At 36.0% G+C, this 14,516-nt stretch overlaps 1 protein-coding gene across 2 annotated transcripts in view; it reads right to left on the bottom strand.

Moving 5' to 3' along the window:
* Positions 1 to 223: 223 nt before the first annotated feature.
* Slain2 (SLAIN family member 2) overlaps positions 224 to 14,516 on the bottom strand; it is a 76,517-nt gene continuing 62,224 nt past the window's right edge. For both annotated transcript variants that reach the window (XM_004849749.4, XM_004849750.4), the window contains 2 exons: positions 5,454 to 5,772; positions 224 to 3,261 (listed from right to left, as the gene is read on the bottom strand). In XM_004849749.4, the coding sequence (XP_004849806.1) occupies positions 3,195 to 3,261; positions 5,454 to 5,772 (386 nt within the window). In that variant the 3' untranslated portion in view covers positions 224 to 3,194. The remainder of the gene's footprint in view (positions 3,262 to 5,453; positions 5,773 to 14,516) is intronic.

Below are 14,516 nucleotides of genomic sequence, written 5' to 3'. Positions count from 1 at the left end.
AGTGAAAAGTTCTAAGAACAAACTACATTCATAGATGAAATAGCTAGTACAGAAAGAATATATAATCCAATCTCATGAAAACTGAATTGAAAGGGCAATAGGATTTACATTTGTGTGTTTAAAAAACCAACTGAAAAATTTATGAAAACCAACTGTAGGCAACTAGTAGGAAAAAGGAATCTTACCATATCCAGAAATTAGTAAAACACTTGAAAAACCAATATAAATTTAATAGTAAACATTATGGTCAGGCTGTTTATTAAGGAGGCAACCACATATACAAGTTCAGCTATAGAAATGTTTGCAAATCAAACTTAATGTGATCTAAAAGGACCGTGTAATGTCAAAAATGAAACCTGTACAGTCAATAAAAAGTCAATTTAAACATACATAGTCTAGATCATTCTAGAATTATACAAACATCTGGGGCCACATATGTATCTACTTTTCTTTCAAAAAAGCTTTTTTTATAAAAGTGATGTGTTGAGATAATTTAAAAAAGTATCTGACAATTATGAATGGTCCCCAGTTTTACAAAATGTGATTTCCAGGCTATGAAAACTGAGAAAAGTTAACTCTTCAGAGTGTTTTATACAAATAAGTTTTGTAGAAAAATGATCCAGCAAATGCTTGAGTTAAGAATATTTATATTTTTCCAATTCTTTACACTTTTATTAACACACATACAAAAAATAACATTCAAACACTGAAAAAATTAAATAACTTTGGAAGCAGAATCTGTAGCTGTCTGCTTACATATAAGTGACAATTCTGGGCTGTTGGCACAAAATAAGCAACATTCATAAAACCTTTACTACTATATATCAAACATAAGTTAAAATCATAGGCACTAGTTTATCAAATCCACATTTCTTCTATAAGACTAACCACAGTAAATCCTTAGATTTTCCCAAACAGAAAAACTGGCAATACACAAAGGCTTTCTAGTAAAAAGGCAATTTTTCTCTTTAGGAAACTAAAAGCCAATAATCTGTGGTAGTACAAAAGCAGGAAAAATAATACTTTACCAAACTCAGATCCAAAATACATTTTTAACAAGTGATGAAGTATTTTAATTAAAAAAAATAGACAATTTTTTTCTGACGCAGCCATTTAAAAACAAAGTTAAATAACCTGAATAATCCTTTTGAAACTGATTATCTAACTTAAAAATGTAATAGATGTTCCATAACAGTTAAAATTCCCTTTAATTATTAGATTGTAGCATATATATATATATATATATATATATATATATATATATATATATATATGTTGTATGGAAAACTGAGACCTGTTTTGTTTTGTGTATATGTGGTTCTAAAGAGACAGTGGCTAGTCTTTATTTTATGGACTTAAGATTTACATGAAATACTCCCCCACCAAAGCAGATGCTTTATCTTCCTCTGAAAAGCAACATTTTTTAGTTCATCATCACGTAGAATTCTGGCGCCATCCTTTCCAGTCCCACCCCATCACCTTTAAATACAATATCTCCTGCATTATTCACCAAAATACACAGTACCGGTGGTTTAAATCTACAGCCGCTTGTGTTAACTGAATGCCTCCCAACTTGTCAAGCCAATAGAGATACCCCAGTGTCAGTCATGGGATGAAGGGGTTCTTGGTTTTATCATCTCTCAGCCTATCAACCTCAATGCTGCCCTGAATACTAAGCCTTACATTTCCCTCTCAGTTTCTTTTGCCAACTTACAGAATTCTTTGATTAACGGAAAGGAACAGAAATGCTTAGATTGATAAAATCTTTTAGGTGACCCAATTACCAATATTTTAGAGCTGTCCAAACTAAGTATTTAAACACAGACCTCACAATGAAAAATGAAAAGCCTGCTACAGCAGGGAGTTTTAGTTTGGTAAAAATCTGATAAAATCAAAACAAGTGATTTCAAGGACATATATATGTGCGTGTGTGTGTGTGTGTGTGTGTGTGTGTGCGTAAAAGCCAATAAAGACCAAATATTTAGAGTTAGATGTAGTAGGTTACCAAAAACATAAAAATTGATGTAAAGCAGAATCTAAGTCAAAAGGCATAGTATTTTCAGAAGATTTCATATACTCAGTTTAAAGTGGATCAACTTAAGTGGGATTTGGCAGGCTAGATGTTTCTACCATATAATAGACATTATGCCACTTAGTAGCGACAATACAACTGTCATCACCAGAGATTTTTGTAGGTTAAGTGCATAGATTTTTGCCTCCCCTCTCTCTCACTGCATGGTTTTGTTCCCAGTTGTAAGCACTGAGGTGGTGTTGTAACAAGAGTAAAGACACTACCTGTTGTATCCTATCCTGGAAACCTGCTAATAGAAAATAGATCTCTCAATTCTGTGACAGGTAACAGTATGTGAAGAAGTTGGCTTTAACAGCAAAGGCCATCTTTCCTGAGCCAGGAACTATAAAGTTGAGAAAGATTGTACTACTGATATCAAGCCCTTTTGGCAATCAAAACAAACACAAAGAAGTCCGATGTGTCAATGCAACATGATGGATGCACACTGTAACACTATCTGGTGGTGGTGATGTGTGAGCTGTGTCCATAACGGAAGATTAAATAAAATGCTAATTTTCCCAATGAATCTGTAAAAGTAATTTATAGAATTCTCCTAAATGTAGGTATCGTGTTCTAAATCTCTAGCCCAGGCTTTTTCCTCCCATTGTCCCAAATTTAATCGATAGTTTCCTGGAACACTAGTGAAACACTTTTAGATAATTAGTCAGAATATTAGTTCTCATTAACACAGTATTTATTGATACTATTTATACAGTAAATTAGGTTGAACGTGAAGTTTTGGGTAGCCTGGATCCACCATTTCCTTGTGTACAAAGGTACTCTCTCATTTACAAGTGGGCATTTTTCTTTGGCATCCATTAGGTATTTGCCCAGATATTGGCCTCTGTCAAATATCTAAAAATCAAATGAGTTTCTATTAAACAAAAACTAAAAGTGATTCCATGGAGAGTGATTGTATGATTACCAAACATATCTGATGTTAAATGTCATTAAAGTGCTGCTTGATTATCTCTGTCGGTTTGTGCTAATTAAGACACAGAGGGTTGGGATTTTATAAATCCCAAGAGTCTCATCTGAACAGTCTGCATATATAAAAGTTGTTTTTAGCTTGGTGAAGGGATATCCATGAAGACGTGGACCTCTGCATTCTTGTCTTTGCTGGTCAATAACAGCCGTCTTTCCAACTGTCATCTTTCATGCTGCCATAGGTTTTAGGAGCTGGCAAGGATCTGAAAGAAAGTAATTTTATTATGACTTGCATATCTTTGCAAAACACTACCATATTATCTTTTATATATATTAATTATCTTTCAGGTGGCATCATGATCCTCTGAGAGCTGTTTCAGGGAACTATTGAGGCCAAAGCTCTAAACAGCTACTGGTACAGCTTCCTTCAGCATTTTCACTTCAAGCTTTGCTGTGCACCAGATGATATCTCTAACCCCTTTTTGCTGACATAGCTACTAGAATGAAATAACCAAAAAGACTGCCTCACTTTTTCTAGCCACATGGCTTCTATCATTTTGAGATGCAGAATGATGAATGTGACACTATAGCCTGTGTCACCATCTCTAGAGGCAGCATGTGATAGTAGTTAAAAGGTCTTTAAAGCCAGACACATCTGGAATTGAAAGTCTCATTAGTTGTATGGCCTTAGGCAAATTATTTAATCTCATTAAATTTTAATATCCTCCTCTAAAAAATAAGAGTACCCACTCATTGTGAAACTAAACAAAGTAAGTGTAAGTTATTTAGCACATTGCAGAGCAAAAAATCAATGTATAAATATGGAATAGTTTCATTGGTGTGAGAAACTGAAAGTGTAAATAAGGTCTAAAATGTATAATAGGTAATGTGAAATAGGAAGAAAAGGGGCAAAGGGGAAGGAAGTGGGAGGGGTAGGGGAAAAGAAAGAAGGGAATGGAATTAATATGAGAAAATGGAAAAATAGGAACAAAATCTTTGTGAATAGGGAGGAATGGAGGGGTCGAAGGGAGGGCTGGGCAAGGGTGAAAAATAAGAACCAAGAGAGACTATGTAAAGGTGCAAATTTCCAATGATGAATGTCATTATATTGTATACCTAAAATGTACCAGTGATTAGAATGAATAATCGATAATGCAAAATAGGAAGAAAAGGTCCAAAGGGGTAGGGGTAGTGGGAGGGGCAGGGGAAAGGAAAGAAGGGAAAGGAAAAATGATGAGAAATGGAAAAAATGGAAATAAAGTCTTTGTAAATAGGGAAGGGTGGAGGGGGTGAGGGAGGGCTAGGAATGGGGAAAAAATAAGAACCAAGATGCATCATGTAAAGGTACAATTCCCAATGAGAAATGTAACTGTGTTGTATACCTAAAATGTACCAATAAAAGAATTAAAATAAATAAATAAATATCACATGTAATAGCCTGCTTAGTATGTGTACAAATGGTGAATTTTCTCATATATCCATATGTATATACATGATTGCTTTGTGAATCTGTGATCACTTCATGTATGTTAATTGCCTCCCAAGTGTAGACTGTATTATTCATAAAATGGAAAAAACAAACAAACAAACAAAAATCAATGGACCCTAGTATTGAATTTGGAAATGTAAAATGTTTGTATTAGAATTAATACATACAGGTAACTCCATTTAAACACTTACAGGATAAAAGCATCTTAAAGCATATAAATATTTAAAGTTTAATTATAGTTGACACCTAAATTTGTTGATTGTTGTAACCCCATTGTTAAAAGGTAAAAATTATGGAGGAATAGTTTCCAACCTGGCTGTGATTAGAATAATTTGAAGATTAAACATAAAGGCAAAACCAAAAAACACACAGATTTTGGGCCTCATATCTTATCAACTAAGACTTCTTGGGGGTAAAATTTAGGCCTTCATGTTCACAAAAATTGCACAGGTAATTCTGGTTTTCATGGTTTCAAAACGATGTTTACAGATTCTACTTAGACTTGGCAGCTAAATATCATTCTAGATGTGTTTTTATTACCTTTAATGAATATCATTATATTAAAAATGAACAAACATCACAATCAAATTGAGTGATTCTAACAATTTTTTCTAGGAATCCTCTAAGATGCTTAAACATGTTAGGCACCTGGACAAACTTAATCTGCAACTAGCTGGTACAATGTCCAAAAGCAGGATTTCTTTCAAACAATGAAGTAACATTTTATTCAAATTACACTAAGACTCTGAGGCCAGGGATGTAGCTCACTGGCGCTGTGCCTGCCAGACAGGTGCAAGGTCCTGAGTCTGAACCCAGGTACTAAAAAAACAAAACAAAACAAATTCAACTAAGACTCTTATGGGAACCCACTATGGTTCTCTACATTCACTATTCAATGTACAGACAAGGCTAATTCCAGTGCTATGCTCAAGAATGCTGAAACAGGGCCTTTTCTCTTCCACTTACCTGCGAACCGGCTGTGCAAGTTTGCTGCGAGGCACTGGGATGCCCCCAGGAGAAGGGGCACTAGGTCTGGGCAAGCCACTTCTCATTGCAGTTGTCCCTGCAGGTCTGGTTAGAGTAGTGCTGTTGATATTGCTGGGAGGATTTGTTGGGACTGTGTTCTGAACCATGGGAGGCCCAGGAGAGGAGGTGGTTTGTGTGAACTGTGTTGTTTCTTGGCTGCCAGGAGAACCAGAGCCATGATTACTAAATGCTTTCATTGGTTGCCGAAGAGCCAAAGGAGATGGTGCTGCTGGGGTGCGGAATTTGCCTGGAGAAGGTACTGTGGAATGGCAAAGAAAAACCACCATTTTGAGAGGGAATCAAGTATAAGTAAAACCACTACTTCATTTTACACTTCATGACTGGACACGAGTAGGCCTGAGTTCATGAAACTTGACTCGGCAGAATGTAAGGAATAAAGGACATTTCTAGGCTAACAAAAGAGAAAAGTTCTAAATAACCAAATTCTTACTCAGAGATTGCACCTATCCTTAAAAAAATGTTTTAATTAGGCTAGCCTGGAACCCACAAAACTAGAAAAGACACTACAGGATTCTGCCTCAGTGTACCAACTTGCACCACATAAGAATGTTCTAAAAGTAGGAAAAAAAATTGACTACTAGATTGTTTTCTAGAACTCCAAACACATTTCTAATCCCCAAGAAACATTAATATAAATATGTATTAAGTATCTAGTGGTTGAATCTTCCAAGTTCCTGATCATAATATAACTACAAAGTTAGAAACTAAGAGTTATTATTATTGTAAAAATATGTTCCTATAGTTGTGTACCACACAGGGAGTTTATAAATCCAGGGGCATATCAAGAGGTCTATGAAGTCACAGAATAAAAAAACAGTACATATTTCTGGAATGTAAAAAAACAAACAGTGATACCTGAAAGAATAAAACAAAATCTGCATTAACTTCTAAGCCAAAATAAGACTCTGAGATACATTTTATTATTATAACGAGTCCTCCTGCATAAGTTCAAATCTCCTGGTCTGCATACTCATCCTTCTCTGTTTATTCATGTTTAGATAAATCACCTCTGAAAGGGCACTAATTTTGTCTTACTCTAATAATACTCATGGATGGCTACACACTTTGTAAATAAAAATATCTTAACATGCTTTACTTAACAAAGACCTCTGGGGTAGGGAATAAGACAGAATGAGGAGAGGGAGACGGAAAGCGGAGAGAGGAAAAAAGGATAACTTTACTCTCACTCATCCTCCACTAGTCTGTAGAGGATATGAGTGCAGGAAAAGCCTGGGTCACAGAAATGGATTATTCTATACAAAGAATAATCTCATCTTCCTCATTTCTATCAATTCATCTTCAGGACAAAAGTGATGGCAAGGTCTACCATACCAGTGGATAAGAGGCCAAAATGATGCATAATTTTGGCCACTATTTTCATCTGGTCTCTGGGAGAAAGAAGAGAGAATGAGCCTTAGTTTTAAAACTCCAAACAAAACAAAACATCAAAAAACTCCAAAAGAGAAGAAATCATTTCATACCTCTTTTTCAATAATCTCCTGTCAGTCGGGTGATCTTGCTTGTTGTCTAATTTAAGTTCCAAGCTGCCAGCAGTATCATGCTTAATACATACTAGGGTCCATAAAAGTACTCAATGATTCTTAAACTTGATTGTACATCAGAACACCAAGGAGCTTTTCAAAAGACTGTATGTGGGAGTCTAAATACTGCCTCCAGAGAAACTAGTCTGAAATGGAGCTTAGACATGTACTTATTTAAAAACTATCACAAGATCTTCTAGCCAAAATAAGGAAAATGGGAAGAGGGACTTACTCTCCTGCTAACAATACCTACAAAACTGGACAAAATATATAATAAAACACTTTTTAAATGCTGGACAAGAGGGAATACAGGACTGTAGCCTCTATAATCTACTGGGCTGTTTTGTCTCGAGATACTTTCCGGACTGCAGATCAAGAGGGATCTCCTAAGTAGATCAAAGTTATCTTGCTGAGTGGAGAAGACATAAACTAGAATTTCAGGAGCAGAGTACTTTTTAGAGCAGGGAGCAACTCAAAAGATTTCCAGAACTCAGCTTAGTGGTCTGCTTGAATCTTTGGCTGAATACTGAGTTGGGCATGCACACGGTGAAGTCCCATGACAACGGGCAAAGGAGAACTGGAACACTGCAAACAGCCACCAAAGCTCACATAAAAGTACTGGAAATCTGAGTTTCAACCAGCTAAGTAGAGTCCTTGCCAAATATCCAGGAGATACTCCAAAAGGGTCATCCTAAATAAAGGGATAAAGTAGCCCTAGAATAAAGGCCACTCTACATTTGCTCCTACAAAGCTTAAAATCAAAAACAGGAACCAGCAAACTATTGCCCATCAGCAAGCTGCCAGTTTTTGTAAATAAAGTTTTATTACAACCCAGAAACACCCATTTACTTAAATGTTTTTATTTTACTATCTAAAAGATAACAAAATCTATCACAGAGCAAAGAAAAATGTCACAATGTTCACTATCCAATAAATGCTAAATATGAAGAAGCAGGAAAACAACAACCAATACCAACAGAAAAATTAGTCAATAAAAACAAGCCAGGAAGTAGTGGGGATAACTGAATTAGCAGGCAAGGACTTTATAAGAGCTATATCCTATGTTCTAGGATATTTTAAGAAATAATATAATGAGGAATGAAGTAAAACACTTTTTAAAAAACTGAGTGGAAATTTTAAAGATGAAGAACTTAAAATATATACAAAATGCTAAATTCACAGGGTGGGAATTAAGATCAATTAGATGCTACAGAAGAAGGGACACCTGAAGGTGCCACAAGAATGCTAGAACCTAAAGGGTTGGGGATGTAGCTCAGTTGTATAAGGCCAACCTAGCATGTATGAGGCCCTGGGTTTGATCCCCAGGACCACAACAAAACAACAAACAAAAACTACACATACAAACAAAAGAATGATCTAAACTAAAGCATATAGATAGAGGGGAGGGAAGACTCATAAAACAAAAGGACAAAGCCTTAGTGACCTCTGGTCCTGCTATGTGACCTAATATGTGCAACTGAATCTCACATTTTGGGGGATACATTTGTAAGAGTGGGACAGAAAAAAAATCTGAAGGGGGCCGGGGATTTAGCTCAGTGGTTCTGGCGCCTGCCTCCCAAGCACAAGGTCCTGAGTTTGATCCCCGGTACCAAAAAAAAAAAAAAAAAAAAAAAATCTGAAGGGACAATGACTTAAAAGTTTCCAATATGAACCTGGAGTCGTGACACACATCTATAATTCCAGCACTCATGAGGCTGAGGGAGGAAGATTGTCATGAGTTCAAAGCTAGCCTGGGCTCCATAGTACCCTGTTTCAAACAAACAAACAAGCAATCAAAAAAACAAAAACACTTCCAACATGATAAGCTCACATATCTAAGTAGCTCAAAAAAAATCCCACTTCAAATGGGGTCAAACAAAGCAGGAGTATCATCATCAAATTTCTCAAAGAAAATACTAAATATTTTAAATAATAAAAGATCTCCTTGAAAAAGGAATAAACATAAAGTATCATAGACTTCTCAACAGAAATGATGTAAGTCTAATGACAATGGAATAACATTAAAATACTTAATGTAGAATTTCACATTCAGAAAAATTATCTTTCAAAACTAAAGTTGTTGTCAATAGTTTTTCACCAAAGGTAAATAACATTGGAAAACATTAAAAGGACTTTTTTTAGGGCTGGGGATGTAGCTCAGTGGTGCTGCGCCTGCCTCGCAAGCACAAGGTCCTGAGTTCAATCCCCAGTACCAAAAAAAAAAAAAAGGCCTTTTTTATCACTTTGGTTTTTTTTTTTTTTTTTTTTTTTGCAGTGCTGGGGCTCAAACTCAGGGTCTTATGTACGCTAGGCAAATAGTCTACCACTGAGCTACATCCCGAGCCCTCCCCAAATATATATATAGAGAGATATATATTTAAAAATACATATATTTAATATATACTTAAAATGGCAGATGGCACAAAAAATGAAGAGGAATAGAAGTATACCATTACAAGATCCTTACACTGTAAGTGAAGTGACATATATTACCTTGAGATAAACTGTAGTAAGTTGAATATGTACACCTTCAAACAAGCACTTAATCCCACAGTGAAGATAAAATGGAATACTAAAAAGTGCTAAATTAATAAAAAAGAAAAGATCAAAAGTCTGAATGGATTAATAGAAAACAAATGGTGAGATGGTGGATTTTATTTTTTCTTTTTTTCTTTCTTTTTTGAGGTACCAGGGATCAAACTCAGGACTTTGTGCTTGTGAGGCAGGCACGGTGCCACTGAGCTAAATCCCCAGCCCTGACATGGTGAATTTTAAACTAATCATATTGGCAACTGTATCAAATATGGGTAACCAATATAAAAGGCAGAGATTGTCAGTCTGGACATAAAAGCAAGACAACTATGTGCTATATTAAACATTTTAGATATAAAGACACAGGTTAAAAGTGAAAGGATGGAAAAAGATATACAATGCAAATACTGGCCATGAAAAAGACAGATTGTCTGTAGTTATCAGAAATAATATTACTACCAAGGATAGAGTTCATAATGCTAAAGGAGTCAACTCAGCACGAGAACATATCAATACTAAATATGTACATCTCCCAAACAGATACCTAAAATATATGAAGCAAATTGAAATTAATGAAAGAAGGGGGCATGGATAAAATTGGGAGTTGAGTAATTCAACATCCCTGTCTCAGAAATTGATAAAACAAATACGTAGAAAGTCAGAAAGGAAATAGGCATCAATCAAGTTGCCCCAACTGACATTTATAGAACACTTTACCCAATAATATATATGCTTTTCAAGAATATGTGGAACATTCAGTATACTAGACCATAAATGCTGGCCAATAAAATAAAACAGGCTTGGAAGGCTCAAATATAATATGGTTTCTGATTGCAACACAGTAACTTAAAGAAGTCAATTAATAAAACATATTTAGAAAACTATCTAAATATTTGGCTATTGAAAAATGTTCCTTTAAATGATGTACAGGTTATGAAGAAATCAAGGAAATTAGAAAATACTTTGAAAAAACATCAAAACAGGTGATGGGTCAAAGGCAATCCTTAAACAAAATGTATGGCATTTATTTATTTATTTATAAGACAGGGCCTCACTAGGCCAGGGTTCACCCTGGTCTTGAACTTACTATGTAGCCCAGGCTGGCCTTGAACTCATGGCAATCCTCCTGCCTCAGCCTCCCAAGTGCTGAGATTACAGGCATGTGCCACCACGGCTGGCTAAATTATGGCTTTTAATACTTTTATTAGAAAAGAAGCCTAAAATCCATAAGGTAAGCTTTCACTTTAAGAAGTTAATAAAAGAATAAATTATATCCAAACTTAGTAGAAAGGAATTATAAAAATACAAGCAAAGAGCAATGAAATATATAAAAACACACAAAAGAGAAAATCAGCAGATCAAAATGGTTCTGAAAATACCAATAAAATTGATAAAATTCTAGAAAGACCAATCAGGGAAAGGAAAAAAAAAAGATGACACAAATTACCTGTATTGGGAAAGAGGAAACATTAGTTTACAGACATTGAAAAAAACAAGAGAATATTATGAAAAACTTTATGTCGATAAATTTAGGCTTCTCTTCCTTGATGATAGCAATTATAAAAACCAAGGCTATTCAGGTTTTCTATAATCATAATTTTTTTTTTTGGTACCGGGGATCGAACTCGGGTCCTTGCGCTTGCAAGGCAGGCGGCGGAACCACTGAGCTAAATCCCTGGCCCTAATTATAATTTATAATTAAAATGATCACCTATATAAAATATTCAACTCAAATGGCTTCTTACTAAGTTCTCTTAAATAGATGGGGAAAAACAATGCTATGCAAGGTTTTTCAGATTATAGGGGATGACATGTAACTTAAAAATCATTGGTGTGGGCCAGGGATTTAGCTCAGTGGTGCTGCTGCCTCTTTTGTAAGCAGAAGGTCCCAAGTTTGATCCTGAGTGCCAAAAAAAAAAAAAAGAAAATCATTGTAGCAGATCAGCATTACCTTGATATCAAAGCCAAACAAATAAAAGAATACAGATGCAAAAGTCCTTAATAAACATTAGAGATTCAAATCCAACAATGCACAAAAAGGCTTTAGGATCCTCAAGTAGGATTTATTCTAGTGATACAAATTTAGTTAAATGTCTGAGGGGATATAGGGTTTGTATAATGTCTGAAAAAAACTAACCAATGTAATGTCACACATTTACAGACCAAAGAAAACCATACAATCATATAAAGAGATGCAGGAAAACAAAAATATAATGTTCATTCAAGATTTAAAAAAAACTTCTAAACAAGCTAGGGATAGAAGAGGACTTGGGCATCTATGAAAAACCTAATATCATATGTAATAGTTTTAAAAGCTGAATGCTTTCATCCTAAATAAGGAAAGCAAAGAAGTCTTATATTCTCACCAGTTCTATTTAACATGTTACTGGGATTCTTCGCTAGCACTATGTATGTTCCCTCTACCCTGCAATATATTCAAAAGGAAGAGTAAAATTGTATATACTGATTACATACTTATACTAACGAAAGAAATATCATTTGATATAACTGGTGAATTTAGCAAGATATCAGGATACAAGGTTAAAAATGATACCATTTATAATATAGCATAATATAAAATGCTGAGGGATAAATTTAACAAAATATTTTCTCATTCTATATATTTAAAATTATAAAACTACTGACAGACATTAAATAAAAAAGGAGAGGATATGTATGCTCAGGAATCATAAGAATCAACACTGTTACAATGCCAACATCCCTAATTTATATATGCTATCTATTCAATGAAATCCCAATTCAAACTTCAACAGAGTTTTCATTTTAAAAATTTTACTGATTAGTTGAGCGACTGATTGTTGTACTGGGGATTGAGTCAACAATCAATGTGCATGCTAGGCACGCACTCTACCACTGAGCTCCATCTGCAGGGTTTCCATTTTTTAAAGGACAAATACTGACAAGCCGATTCTAGCATTTATGTAGAAATGCAAGGACTTATAGAATAGGCAAAATAATTCTGAAAAACACAAAGTCTAAGGATATACACTACCGGACGTGTAAACTTGTTATAAAGCTATAGTAATTAAGAAAGTTTGTTATTGTTAAGAATAGACAAACAGAACAGCCATAAATAGAGCTATGTGTACATGGTCAATGATTTTGAACGAAGAGGCCAAAGTACTTAGAAATGACAGTTTTCTCTATAAATAGTACAGGAACAACTGGACATGGATAGAGCAAACATTTCCATTCCAAAGACAGAAATAGGGGGACAGAAACCAGTGGGATAAAAGCAAGTCTGAAATTCAGCAGGGCAAATACTCAATTCTGTAGTTCTATGTTGAGCAATGGGGGGCAAAGACATGACTTCCAAAAGGCTTGGGTGATCCTGCCCCTATGACACTGCAGGTAGATGAAGCCCTTGTGGCTCCTCTTAGGCCAGCTTTGCTCACTCCTTGTGACTTTCCTCAGACGTTCCATGTTCCTGGCTTCTCCAACTTTGTGAGGTTTCCACTGCACTTTCAGCTTCATTCTCATAGCTTCATACACTATCCTGTCACAGGCACACTGCCTGGCCTCCTAGGCCTTTCTCTGAAGTGTGGGTGGAGGTTTTCATGACTACATAACTCTTGCATTCTGCACGCCTATAAATTCAGCACCATGTGGATGATGCCAAGGTCTGCTGCCATCTGGAGCAGGAGCCAGGCTGCCTTGAATTGCTGTGCCTCAGTGCTCAGTATGGTGAACAGAATCCCAGGGAGTCAATACCCTAGGCTGCTATTCTCCTTCAATAGGATGCTCTGGAGCTATTTTCTCAAAGAAATCTTTCACCTTTGCAGCTCTGAGCCAGTGAAGGGTAGGACCTTGTTGGTTCCTCACCTGCCCTCAAGATATTTTTCCTATTGTCCTGTTATAAAGTACTTATCTTCTTTTTTAATGCTAATCTTTTCAGCAAGTAAATTTTCCTCTGCTGCAACTTTGTAGGCCCCAACTTTACAGGAGCTTCCTTTCTGGTGAAACTCAAAACATTTAAAAACACTCAGCTGTGCTGTTCGCTTTTGATTTTCAATGTACAGCTGGCTAAAAGCCCTTAACAGTATCCATGCCACAGACTGAATGCTGGGCTACCTTGAAATTTCCCCCGCTAGTCTGCTACTTTTACTCTTAGTCTTCTGCAAAGTCTCAGGACATGACTTAGTCCTGCAAAGACTTAGTCATCTTAGTCTTCTGCAAAGTCTCAGGACATGAGCAAAATGTAGATAAATTTTCTGCCAGAGCATAACACACATGGCCCAGGGTCCAACTGCCAATGAAGTCCTTTTACCAACTGAAATGTCCTAAGCTGGTCTTTACCATGTGCATTTTTATCAGCACTCTGGTCTTCTGTGCTCCAACCAGAATATCCCATCAAGCTTGGCTCACAGCATTCTAGGGCTTCTCCAGCTGCTATTTCCAAACTCCTCCTGTGAGTCAGTTTCAAAGACACTTACATCACATGGTCAGATATAGTCACAGCAATGATCCCCTTCTCTGGTACCAAAATCTGCTTTAGGCACTTTGTCGTTGGGACAAAATACCTGACACCTAAAGGGAAGAATTTTGTTTTTGCTCACAGTATGCAGAGATTTCAGTCCATGGTTGGCTGGCTCCAAAGCAGAGCAGCATGGCAGAGGCATATAGTGGAGGAGAAGTGGTTCATGGCAATGGCAACCAGGAAGCAGAGAGCAAAGAGTGGAATTAGGAAGGGAAATAAACCCTTCCAGGAGTTGCCCACAGTATCCTACCTCTTCTGACCAGTACACATCTTCTAACAGGAGATCAGCTATACTGTCCCCATAATCCAATCACCTTTCAAAAGCTCCACCTATGACTGCATAAGGTTCTTGAGGGACATCTAGATATAAATCACCACAGGCAAGTATCAAAAAGTACTGATTATAAAAGA

This window comes from Heterocephalus glaber, unplaced genomic scaffold (assembly GCF_053883595.1).
Source record: "Heterocephalus glaber isolate CG9 unplaced genomic scaffold, H.glaber_assembly_v1.0 deba00001509, whole genome shotgun sequence".
Classification (NCBI taxonomy): Eukaryota; Metazoa; Chordata; class Mammalia; order Rodentia; family Bathyergidae; genus Heterocephalus; species Heterocephalus glaber.
The sequence above is the reverse complement of the archived record's forward strand: the minus strand, read 5'-3'. Positions and strand labels throughout refer to the sequence as shown.